We start from the raw sequence: 12,442 nt of genomic DNA, 5'->3' as shown, positions 1-12,442 counted from the left end.
AATTCCGTGCTTGTGTTTACGTTGTGTTTATGAATACAGTACGCTCTGCGTGCGAAAGGAACGGTTCGTGTGTCATGTTCATCGGTCAAATTCAAAAAGCAACAAAAGATGTCTGCAGTGCTGCGAGAAAAGCGGTCCATTGTGAAAAACATTCCACCCCTAACTGAACAGCACGAGGAGCCATCTCGCCGTACCTCTTCGCGCGCTCGTAAGGAAGTAAAGCTACGAAACATCACCAACACGCTCCCAATGGCCTCTGGATCGCACGAAGCAAATCAAGACAAAGAGCTCAGGGCAACCCGTGAACCGGCTGTGAAAAAAGCAAAGAAAAGTCAGCCGTTAACGGAAGAGCGCACGAACGAACCGGTCAACCCAAATCAACCGGTGTTGGCGTTCGAAAAATTGCACAAAATCCTTGGACGACACTACTTCGACGTGTGCGATCGGTTGGCGCTTGACTACGTGCCCAGCTGTGTGCGAAATGTGACCGAGTGCGCTCAGCACCACGCCAACAAACGTAGCGCGCGTACAAAATGCGTCAGCCTAATGCGTCAGAACAACACGCAAGAGCAGATCCTGGAGCAACGTCCCGATCAGTACGTGGAGTTCGTTAACCAAGCGTTGATGCGCCGGGAGTTCATCGATTCGGAGCTGTTCGTGGCCGGATTGCAGTTGATTCTTACCATCAACCAGCCCACCGATGAGCTGAAGGCGTACTATGACGTCGCGACGATCGTGCTTGGGACGAGTGAAGCACTCGAGAAGTGTCTCGATCTGTTTCCGCCTTGTCGGTGGGACTTGCGAGCCACCTATCAGAGCATCGTATTTGCGCCTCTTGATGCGTCCTGTTTCGCAAAATGCGACCAAAAGGAGGGTCTCTGTCGGAACGTGCTTCATCTGATCGAGCATTACATGGAAACGGAGCAGCCATCGAATCCGGCGAAAGCACCGACCGGAAGCACACGGAGTGGCAGAAATTTACCAGCACCTTCGGGGAGCGAGCTGTTCTTTTCCAACTACAACTGCTGGATGTCGCAGAACCGCCAGTGTTATGATTTTGATCAGCTTTCCCGGGATGAGCGTTTCCAGCGGCTGTTCGCGGTGCTGCAGATATTGGTAAAACTGTTAGAAATGGATTTCGCCATGTGGATTCTCCGGTACGAGTACCCTTCGCGGTGGAGTGTAAGGAAGCACTACCTAACTGATGGCTAATTCTTTCAGCAACCCTACCAAGACACGGCAAAACCTGTGCAATCCATCACGCTGCCCATTGATAGCCCGGCTCGTATGGGAAGGTGATTACGGAAGCGTGAACCTTTTCGTCAGGAAGCTGTTTCAAATGTTCATCAATATGAACGCGTTGCAGTATCCTGCGGAGGACATTGCCATTTTTGCGGTTAGTTGAACCTCTAAAAGAAAATTGGTAAAGCAGATGTTTGGTAATAAACATTGCCTGTATGTCCATTATTTTAGCGCTTGTTGAACCTCGTTACGGTGGCGGTGAATCTGAGCGAGTTCCAGCACAACGACGGTTTGATACAGTATCCCTGCGTGAAAGATAACAGCGAATACTTCGCCCGGCAGCTGCTGAAAACGCTGGAATCCTCCGATTACTACAGCGTGGCTCTCTATCTCCGCACTATTCACAATCTGCGTTCGCCCTTTCTGCGGCTACGCCTTTCGGAGCAGCTAATCCGCAAGCTTAACGGACTTTCACGTCTAAGCAACGTGCGCGAATTCTTCCAACAGCTGCTTAAGCGCGCTTGGCTAGAATGCGACGAAGAGTTGCCACCGGACACGGCCGGACGTCCAGCCATAACTTACGCAGTGCTGAGCAAACAGCGAACCCGTACCAAAGCGAGCGAAATTTACCGCCAACAGTACGTCGATCTGCTGTATATTGGTTGCCGAGCGTACTGTGATATGTACCAGATACCTGCCTACTTCCGGGAGATTATCGCACAAACCCTTCCGCAGACTCCACCGGCACCAGAACGCACTCGAACCCGAACGGGTGGCCAAGCAGAACGTGACCTCGGGGTGCGGATTGTACCGGAACCTGTTACTGACGAACGGATGATATTCCAGGGGGTGGCCGTGACTAGCGAGCTGCTGCTGGAGTATCGCGAAGACATCAAGTACCTGCTGTTGATCGAACAGGAGCTGAAACGGCTCGAATTGCCCGAAGAAACGGTCCTGTTTCGCAAGTGGATCAAATTCATGTCTGACGTGGATCCTTCGCTGGTGATAAATGTGACATCGTGACGTAAAGGCCGTTGTTTGTGAAGCGTTTTTTTTAAAATGAAACTCTAGTATTAAGTTACCATTTGTATTTATTTAAAGCAACCAATCCATTAAACGGCATGCATGCATTTTACATTTAAACCGGCAGCAAGTCGATGGTGTTTATTTCCTCATCCGAATCGTCGTCGAAGGTGAGATTTTTACGCACACCCGTACGTGGCCGCTCCTGCGGTGGCCCAAGTGGATCGGCGTACCCATATCCACCGTGTGGTGTAAAGTTGCTGCTGTACTCGGGTGATACGTCGGCACTTTTCGATGGTAAACCGGCGGACGAATGCCCAGACCCGGTCCCAGGTGGTTGGTATCCTTCGTGACCTCCCGACCGCACACTATAATCGCCGCTAGACTTGCGGGAACCTAGGAAGGATCGAGATTAGGACGTGTATGGAAAGGACTCCGCGGGACGCTCGATACTTACTTCCCGAATTCGGTGGCCGGTTCGTACCGATGCGTTGGCGAACTTCTTTCTGCTTCTCCAGCTTCTGTAGCTCGGCACTGTACTGCTCGTAGAGCTCCCCATTGCCCTGTGACTGTGCCAGATGCATCAGTGCCCGCAGGCAATCCGTGTTCTCGGGATAAATCTCGTGGATCGTACGGAACAGCGCCATCGAACGCTGCTGATTCCCGATGCGCCTGTAACAGCCAGCAATCCGCAAAAGGTAGTACGGATCAAGCGGGTTACGCAGGACCGCTTTCTCGTAGAACCCGATCGCTTTTTCCACCACCTGCAGCTCGATGTAATGCGAACAGAGCCAGTTAACGACCGTTGCCTCGATCGGGTAGATACGGTACGATTCGTGGTGGTAATGGTACGCCTGCTGCCGCTCGCCATCCTTTTCGTACAGCTCGCCGATCTTCTGAATGATCCGGTTGTCTTGCTGCACCAGGCTGAGCAGCTGCAAGTAGTACTCTAACGCCGTTCCGACATCCCCGAGCAGATCGTACAGGCTGGCGATCTGGTACAACACTTCCGGGTGTTGCTCATGCCCGAGACTCGAGATGATCTTGCGAAAGTACAACAGAGCGCTATTGTGATCGGCCAGCTTTTTGAAGATCAGCCCCATGTTGTAGAGCGCCTCGAAGGAGGTGGAATCGATGTCGAGCGCGCTGGTAAACATCAGCTTCGCCGACTCGTAGTCGGTTTTGAGGAAAAAGCACACGCCACTGTTGATGAAAGCCGCCGGGCAGTAGCTGTCGATTTTTTTAGCCGTCTCGGCGTAGTTTTCCGCGGTTGCGACATCCCTTTTCTGGGTGGAAAAGCGGAATAAGACTGGACATTCATTTTTTTTTTCGTGAAAGAAACTACTCACAAGAATGTAGATGAAGCTGAGGTTGATGGCCGCATTGATCGCGATGTTGGATTCCTTTTTCTCGAAGTACTTCAGCGTGTCGATGGCTTGCTGGTAATCGTCCTGCTTGAGGTATATGACGGCCTTCTTCAGCTCGAGATCCGTCGCCAACGACGAAAAGTATGAATTTTTGATCGTTTCCACACACCAGCTGTACCCATCGTTGAAGTAGTCGTCGATGATCGTCGAGATCAAGTTCGCCGAAATGAGGATATTTTTTTCCGCCAGATGGCGCAACTTGCGCTCGTAGTTATGCAGCTCGTCCGACTTGATCAGCTCGTTGATGTACTCGTACGAGGGATTCGTCTGCAAAAAGAGAATTAGCACATTAGTTGTTGTATGGTGACCGATTTTCCTTGCACTACGGCACTTACGTTGGCCTGGAACACCTTCTCCTCCTCGTTGTAGTCGATCTGAATGTCTAGCAACAGCTGAAAGGCGTGCTTGATCTTTTCCACGTCGCCCAGCGCGTAATAGCACAAAATCAGGTGCAACCCCGTCTTGAGATCGCCCTTTTCCGACATGATAAACTCAAAGCTCGTTGCCGCGTCCGAGTACTGACCCATCCTGATGAACAGAATGCCAATGTTGTGCGTGATCTTAAGCCGCAGCTCCTTCTGATTCCCCGGCACCTGATCCAGCGCCATTCGGTACATCTTGATCGCTTTCGTGTACAGCCCAAGATGGAAGTAAATGTTGCCCATGTTGATTTTGAGCCGGTTCACGTTCGGGAACATTTTGTTCTTCGTCATCAGCGTGTACGTGTTGAGGGCCTCGATGTACATCTCGTTCTTGGCGTACACGTTGGCCAGATTGAACAGCACGAAGAACGTAAGATCGAAGTTGTGCGTGTACGTTCCTCCGTCCTGATCGCGCATCCTGAGCAGCGTTCGATCGAGCGAGGATGCTTCCTTCGCTTTTGCCAACCCAACCGCCATGTCCGGTTTGGAACCGGTACTGGCAACGATTGATTCCTCCAGCAGGGAGTAGATTTTTGTCTCCAGATTCTTGTACCGCTGTTCGGGCGTTTCCTCCTTCCTGTTTTCCATCACGACGATCTTTTTCGCGGCCTGGTTCAGCGGATCGAACAGCTTGGAGTTGTGTGAGGAGTAACCGACGGGTCGGATGGCGGTCGAAGGTCTTGCCATTGCCGTGGCCGGTTCAGCTGAACCGAGTTTGTCACCGTTCCAGAAGAACTTTGGTGTGGTTGCCTTCTTTCCGTAGCTCGATGTTCGAACAGCATTTTGGAACGCTTGGTCCTCTTTGGCGTCATAGTTGAACAGTTTATTCGTCACCCCACTAAAGCCACCGTAAATGTCGTCGTCAAAGTTAGAATCCATTTGTACCGGGGGAATATATTTCACTACGTGTTGAGAAAATTCTCGTTTTACAACTCGCCACCGCGTGAACAATTTGTTTTGCGCATATTTTGATAGGCACGTTGCTATGGTAACGTCGAGCCACAAACCTCATGTGCGACGAAAACCTTTTTTATTCGGGCTCTACACATGATTTGGTTTAATTTGATTTCTCGAAAGAGTGTTTTTGAGAAAAATTTTATTTCTTTTATTCGTGTCGCATACTTTGCAGCGAATTTCAATAATTTTTCCGCTTTCTCAATAGAAAACGTATTATAACGTTCAGTTTGATTTGTTTTCGCTCGGTTTTCGCCTTCTGAGTATCGTCGTTTCGCTTGGTTGTGAAAGAGCGAGAGCAAATATCTGTGATGGAACGCTTGCATGCAACTGGCAGCAGTAAGAGGGAGACGACGATAGCTCCGATTTACCGTGCAGCACACTGGACATGTTTAATCGCTCTATGGTTCATAAAAATAGCTGTAATTTCTGTGGGATTGTAAATTCGTAAGTTAGAGAGCAATTATTTTTAAAATCTGCTGCTAATGATTATTGGGCATGAATTTTAGATTCTTCAACCTGGAAAACATTAATTGTCATTATTTTTGCCTTGCCGATCTTATTTTAATTTCTTTCCTTTCGTTTAAATCTCGTAACTCTTTGACACAAAAAGAGATAAAAAACCGACAGAACACAGCAGTATTTTAAAATTCAAAGCAGCACATTCCATGTTCAAATGTTTGATTCGTGCTGGGAAGAGATACAAAGCTTTATTCATGTATTTCTTTGTTCTGCGGGAAACAGCTGTTACGGACAGTTCGCTTAATCTGATGCGCAGTCTCCAACAAATTTGATTATCACCCTAGGAAGTCCAACCCGAATCGTGCTTCACCACACACTCTGTCACACATTCGACGCTTACGAAGTAGTGAAACATTCCATCCACATAAATGGAAACAATTCCACCGGCACGAGCGCCCAGCACTACCAACAATTCCAACGCCACAAATGGACGGGATTCTTGCGCTGTGCTTTCGCGTACACGAATGCTACTAGGACGAGGATTCCGGGTCGGCATTTTTGCACAAAAGCTCTACCCCGACTCGAACCCGCACCACGGGCATTCCGGATGAGGCGCACGGGAATGGAAACGAAGCAGAAGCGAACGGGAGTGGCGCAGAAAAAAGCCCTTCCAGTTCGGTTGCGTTTTCCACCATGTTGTGCGTTGAACTCCCCTGCTCGCACGTGAACCGTAGCATCGCAGCCGAACGCGAACTGCTTCTCCACGTGTGCTGGCCGCGTCGCCTATAAATTTCCACCAACCGGCACCATTTTTGCCGTTCGTGTCTGTTTTCGTTTTCCACGGCGAAAAATTATTCACCCCCGGGAGTGATTCGAGAACGCATGGTGGCGCATGGGGGAACGCTGATACTGGGTGGGTGGTGTTGGGGGAAAACAGGAGCTGGAAAAGCGACCCATCCGACCCCGACCGTACCACGCACGCCCGATACAGCCGGTCCATCGGGCCATCGGGAAGCGGCGTTTCAGCCGGATACGGTGCAGAACCGAGTACCGAAGAGGGTCGGTTGTTTTCCCCGTAGGAGACACGGGTGGGGGGGGGGTGGGGGGGAGCGAGGGAGGAGTGAACGCTGGTTGTCCTGGCAGCGCTGGTTGGAAAACTACAGCCGGCTAGCTTCTGAGTGCGAACCGGCGTCGGAAAACTGCGTCGGTTCGGGTTTCGTTCCGTCGTTCTTTCGGTTCATAAATAAACAAGCCGCTTTTCCGGATGCTGGAACGTAGAGAGGGCGAGAGTGAGAAAGAGAGAGAGAGAGAGAGAGAGAGAGTAAGAGCATTCGAGTGAAAGAGAAGCAGCCCCAAAGGAGGTGTGAAAAAGAGACACAGCAAATGGAAATGGAGCCCTTCAGGGGGAGGAAGGCTCCAAACAGCGCGCAAACTCTCTTCCTCTCGTAGGTCCTTTTTGTCTGTCTCTCTCTCTCTCTCTTGCTCTCGCACTCCCACAACCACCATTCGATGGCTTTTCGCGAGTATCAAAGAGCGCACCGAGAGGAGTGTACCATTTCGCAGGCTTTCCAGCCATACGGTGGGTGGAAATTTGCCACGCGAAAAGCTTCGTTGCGTTTCCCGTACGTGAGCAACCGCGAGCGGGCAAGAGAGCCGTTTCGTCGGAAAAACCATCATCAATTTGCCGCCGCTCGTCGTCGTCATCATCATCACCGTCATCGGCGGTTCTGTGTTTTAGCCGCCTCCGGTGCACACTTCGGCGACCGGGAAGCGCTTTCGGGCTCATTGACTAGCGGCCGCCTTCGTGGTCCGGCTTCCGGCGCAAGCAACTCTCCACCCCCCCCCCCCCCCATACCCCAAAACACGCGGGCTCCAAACCCCATCGCGAAAGAAGGACTCGCGCCGGAACCCGACAGGCGCTCCGACGGCACGAATTGCGCGTATTCGGCACCCGAACGCGGCTCGGTGGCGGCTCAGATGCGAGTAGACGTTCGAGGCCGGCAGATCGAATTTTCGCACGCCATCCCGCGACATCCCGTGGACTTTTACGTGCCCGCCGCTGGTTTTGCCGGGAGGGAAGCGAGAGAAGCGCAACACAAAAAAAAAACGGACCCGCTCCAGGAAGCACTGTGGTGTACGTGTGCATGTGGGTTTTGTGTGTGCCTGGACGTGTCCAGGATGAAGTGAATCCGCAAACCGTCGAGGGCTGTTGAATTCCTCCATCCGCGAAAAATCCCTCCGCCGTTGCGTGTGGATCCCGGAAAACCGGAGGAAAAATCCATCCGGCGTGAGTAAAAAGGGCAGCCAAAAGGGAACCCGGTTTGTGTGTGTGTGTATGTGTGTCCCCTCGCAAGGGATAGTGCGTTTCTTGCGCCCCGGGAGTGTTATTTGTGCCGTAACGAAACCGCGTGCGATGGGCCGCAGATGAAAAGCGAAGGCCGGTGTCCTGCGAGCAGGGCCCATCCTGAATGGGCGCACGGTGGGCAGAGAAGTAAGTTTTCCGGCTTTAAAGGCGGCATTCGAGAGCAGTTGGCACGTACCGGAACGCAGCGTAACCGGCAACCCGCGGCGTGGTGTTTGATTTTGGCGCAGGTGATCCGTTTGGGTTTGGGAAGCGAAATCCTGAAAACCCGTTCCGAGTCTGATGGTTAGTGCGTAACGGAAGCCTTCGAGGGGAAGCACCGTCGATTAAAGGCGAGCTTTTGTTGTGCTTCGAGTGGCATTTTGAGTTTTGAATTTTTGAACGTTCTGACCTGGGCGCGTAAACGCAGCGAAGGTGCCCAACCAAAGTAGGCGGTGCGTGTGCTTTGAAATTCGCAAAATCAATTACGTGGGCAAATTGTTCTTGTTCGTGACGAAAACAAAAAATGAAACAAATAGGCCCGGTTTTTGGGGGGGGGGGGGGGGGGGAATTGATTGGGGCATGTTGAATAATTGAAACGTTCGCGGAAATCGAAAGTAACGTATTTTTTCTGTTTTCTCAATGTTACGCGCGTTCAACGAAGAGCCGGCGTGCCGCAGTAAGTAGAGGGTGTCGGCGGAGGATCAATGGTGACCGTGCAGTTCCGCCGAAATGCTATTATTTGCTGATCGATAAAACGAAACGATTTGCGCATCACATTCGATAGCGCTGTTGCGAGTATCGTTTCGTGAAAAGAGCGTCCTGGCTGCGATGAAACTTGGGTTCCGTTTAAAGGACGCCAAGTCTTTTTGCTGGAAGTTGGAAGCTTTTCCATCTGTTAGATTAGTTTTACCATCGCGTAGAGAGAGAGAGAGAGAGAGAGAGAGTGTGAGAGAGAGGTTCTTATGCTAACGAGCTTTGGAACTTTTTTACCCAAAGCAAAACTGAAATTTATAACTTTTTTTTTCTCCCAGACCCGTGCCCTAGCGAGGTGAAAACAGTTTACAAAATCACGGATTGCGCATTCCGGTGTAGTCCGGGGCGTCCCTTCAGAAACATTTACTTTACCGGGAACCGGGCAAAATTAATTTCCATTGAAACCTCCCATGGTGTTTCCCCTTAAAACGTGCCAGCAAAATGTGCTCGGGAGCGGTAAAAGCATGGTAAAAAGACCCAAGTTTTATCGTAAAAGAACGTGATTTTAGTGTTGCCGAAAAAAAACAGGGGGTGAGAAACACAGATCGGATCTAGTTTTTTTTGCAGTTTCTGTCTGCCGGTGGGATGGTCGAAAAAAAAAGAAAAAGTTACGAGATCCCGAATGGGTGCTAAATTATGAGCTCGACCACCGGGATCACGAAAACAAAAAAAAGCGCGTCCGGCTGGCTCGTTGGAAGCATCATGCTGTGTTGTGATCTCATTTCGAACAAAATCGTACCCCAATCTGCGGGAGGTGACCAAACGCAGCTGCCCTTCGGAATCGAGAACGCTTTAGCGCTGTGGCGTTGAGGCGTTTATTTTTTTCGCCCTCTCCTTCAACTCTATCCTTTAGACTCGAGCGGTCCGAGCAACGGTATGACCGGCTACCCCAACCTGCCTCAACCGGTGCACCGGTGCATTGGCGATGCACTTCACCGAACGCGAACGGCTTGTTTTTTTAATCAAACCAAAGTCTCGCGGCTCGCGACTTTGCAAAAACCGCACGGGGGTTTCCGCAGTCCGGTTGAGGTCTCGATTCCCTCGATGATTTCCTGCTATCGCGCGTTTAGGGCTCTCGTTCCATCGCCTATCACCACGCGTATCGTGTGTTCTTTCTCTCTCTCTCTCGCTCTTCAACCGTGCGTGCGTTCTAAGACCCGCGTGAAACTAATTAAAAAGTCAAATCACATCAACCTTCCCCGGGAATGTTGTCGTTAGTATGTACGAACGGACCCGCAGCCTCTACCGTAGGTTGTGGTGATGTGTGTGTTTGTGTGTGTTTGTGTGTGCGTGAACCCCTCCGTTGGCGTGGGTGCGTGGTAATGGACCTCCTAGAGGTCGACGTGTCCAGAAGGCGACGTACCCTCGGACCCTACTGGACCCTTCGACGTCCGTCGCGACAAATGTCTGGCAAATTAAACGTGCTACGTCATCAACCGTATCCGGAAAGGGTCCGAATTCGAAATGGGGGGGCCCACGTTTTTCCGTGCTTTTCCCGCGCCCAAAAACCGGGGGGTGGGAGATTTTTACAACCGGACGCAACAGCATGCACAATAGCGAACTAAGGGCTGTTCGTGTTGCCGTGAACTGAAAATGAGCGTTGGACAAAAAAAAAAAAGAAACAAGAATTGTGCCCCGTAAATGTGGCTATGACGTTGACGTGGGGACGCTTTGAATTTTTGTTTGTCCCTCGGCTCGCTTCCCGTGGAACTACCATCGAACCTTTTGTTTGGTGGGGGTCCCTTTGGTGGGTATTTTTCTCCCCTCCCCGCTTTGTGTTGTTTTTCCACCTAAAAAGGGAAAAGGTCACGCTTGTTCCCGGTTATTTTTTCGTTGTTGTTGCTTTTTCCTTTTGCCCTTGCTTCGGTTCGGTTTTAGCGAAGACTGCTGTGGAGGGAGCTGCTGGCGAGACAATGAAATCATGCTGGCGGCTGGGTGGGTGATTTTTGAACAATTTTTGCCTGCTTTTGCCGGCACAAGAACGGGCGGTAAAAGTGCATCATCATGGCACGTTAAAAATCACTTTATTCGCGCTGCGTTGTGCGTTGGGTTTTATTCTTGCTTTTAGTTCATTTATTTCCCTACGCTCGGGTCAGTGTGGTGAGCCGGAAAAAAATGAAACAAAACTACAGCATGCACAGGAACCATGCCCTCAAATGGGCTTTGGCCGAGAGCCATCAGAGTGGGCAGCATGCCATGCTGGTCGCGTCGGTTGCGATAAACGTCAAATGTGTCGTTAAAAATCACTGCACACTTTGATCGATTCGTCCTGTCGACATGACACGCCGTCGAAGATATCGCCGCTCGTGCGGTCGCATCGTAATCTAATCTTTGTGTTGTTTGAAAAAATGCCTGCCCCGGCAAAAGGCAACCAGAAAGGCGGTGGAGAAGGCGGTTGAATGCGCACGGGTGGTTGATTGGAAATTGAAAGCAAGAAGTGAGGAGGAAGAAACATAACACATTCAAACTTTACGATAATGCTCTGCCAACGCTCGGAATGGAGCGAAGGGCAAAGAATAATTACGATCACAAGGAATGGGGGTGGCGATAGGGCTGATTCGATGTTCCCAGCACGCGGTCAGGCCCTGCATTTCGGGCCTTTTTTTCCGGTTGTTTTTCCCTTGCTGTCCATTCTTCGCTGCAACGGGCTTATGCTGGCGTTGCTTGTGTTATCAAATGTGCGTTTTCCCGCAGCATAGTGAGAACTTAGCCTCGCGTAAGCCCGCGTACGATGACGCATACATTGGCCCGCGTTGTCACCCCCTGTTCATTCATTCACATTCCTTCCCACTGAGCCGTTTGTTTGGGTCAGTGGCTCTCAAGCGTGGCGTTAGTTTCGAGCGAGGATCTATTTTTTGTATGGAGAAGCCGATCAAGTGGCTTGTTTGTATCATTCAAAAAGCATTCCGTTGTTTGAACAGATTTACGAATATTTGAAAACAGCTTTAATTAATTACATTTTCCCCCGCTCTCGGAGTTCGATCGTGCCTTGGAAAGCGCTGTGCTGGAGGGGGTTTGTTTTTACTTCCACAGCAAGCCGTTTCCAGCCCCTCTCGCGTTGTTTAACGATCTTTTTAAAACCCCCTCGAGAGCGATCGATCACACGCACACCGACGCACGGCTGGTCGCGATCACTGGCGCTGCATTCCGATGAGCTGCGTCCTATAGAAGAAAAGAGAGAGGGAGATAACTGCGTAAGCCCCTTTAAAAATTGGACAGGGTGAGGGAATAGATGTGCCGTGCGTGCGCGAAAGAGAAAGAGAGAACAACAAAGAGATAGAGGAGGGCTGATCGAGCAGTGACTTTGTTCGCTCGTTCAGTTTTCGTAGGAGCGATGGGTTTAGTTGGTGATCTTTTTTTAAATACAAAAACTCGGTAAAGTTTACGTAGTTGTCGTTGCATTTATAAGCAAAAATAATAAATATCTACAACGTTTCTAACTATACTTAAACGATATGAATTTGCTCAAATTTGAATAAAAACAAGGCTGTACCACTTAGGTAATGAAGAAATGTGCTAAAATAAAATCGGGGGCTATTTAAGACACCCTGGATTGACAAAATCGCACAATGTTCTGTGGCTGGAGTGAAATTTATGATATGTGTATGACTTTTTCAAAGACCCATTGCATCTGGCTTAGAAAAGACATGTAAAATCTGGCTATATCAGGCTTTTTAATGCAAAGGTATCCTGCACTAGAACCCACTCTCGATGGCTCCGTGCCTGAAAAGACCTCCGAACTATTTAGCCTCCAACAGGTAAGCCTCCGCTAAGGCAACCCTCACAATTGTGCAAGCCCTATCCTATCGTCAGCA

The 12,442-nt window shown here is 50.3% G+C and overlaps 2 protein-coding genes across 2 annotated transcripts; one reads left to right on the top strand and one right to left on the bottom strand.

Annotated features, from left to right (window-relative positions):
- The first annotated feature begins 249 nt into the window (after positions 1–249).
- Positions 250–2,295, top strand: LOC128724737 (uncharacterized). The gene is made up of 3 exons (XM_053818459.1): positions 250–1,157; positions 1,222–1,396; positions 1,474–2,295. The coding sequence occupies exons 1-3, from the start codon at positions 250–252 to the stop codon at positions 2,263–2,265; spliced, it is 1,875 nt and encodes a 624-aa protein (XP_053674434.1). The 3' UTR covers positions 2,266–2,295.
- Positions 2,296–2,380: 85 nt separating this feature from the next.
- On the bottom strand, positions 2,381–4,993 carry LOC128726383 (intraflagellar transport protein 88 homolog). The gene is made up of 4 exons (XM_053820188.1): positions 4,028–4,993; positions 3,615–3,959; positions 2,723–3,551; positions 2,381–2,661 (listed from the first exon to the last, which is right to left on the bottom strand). Exons 1-4 carry the CDS (start codon positions 4,991–4,993, stop codon positions 2,381–2,383), a joined length of 2,421 nt encoding a protein of 806 aa, XP_053676163.1.
- Positions 4,994–12,442: the final 7,449 nt, after the last annotated feature.

Source organism: Anopheles nili, chromosome 3 (assembly GCF_943737925.1).
Source record: "Anopheles nili chromosome 3, idAnoNiliSN_F5_01, whole genome shotgun sequence".
Classification (NCBI taxonomy): Eukaryota; Metazoa; Arthropoda; class Insecta; order Diptera; family Culicidae; genus Anopheles; species Anopheles nili.
The sequence above is the reverse complement of the archived record's forward strand: the minus strand, read 5'-3'. Positions and strand labels throughout refer to the sequence as shown.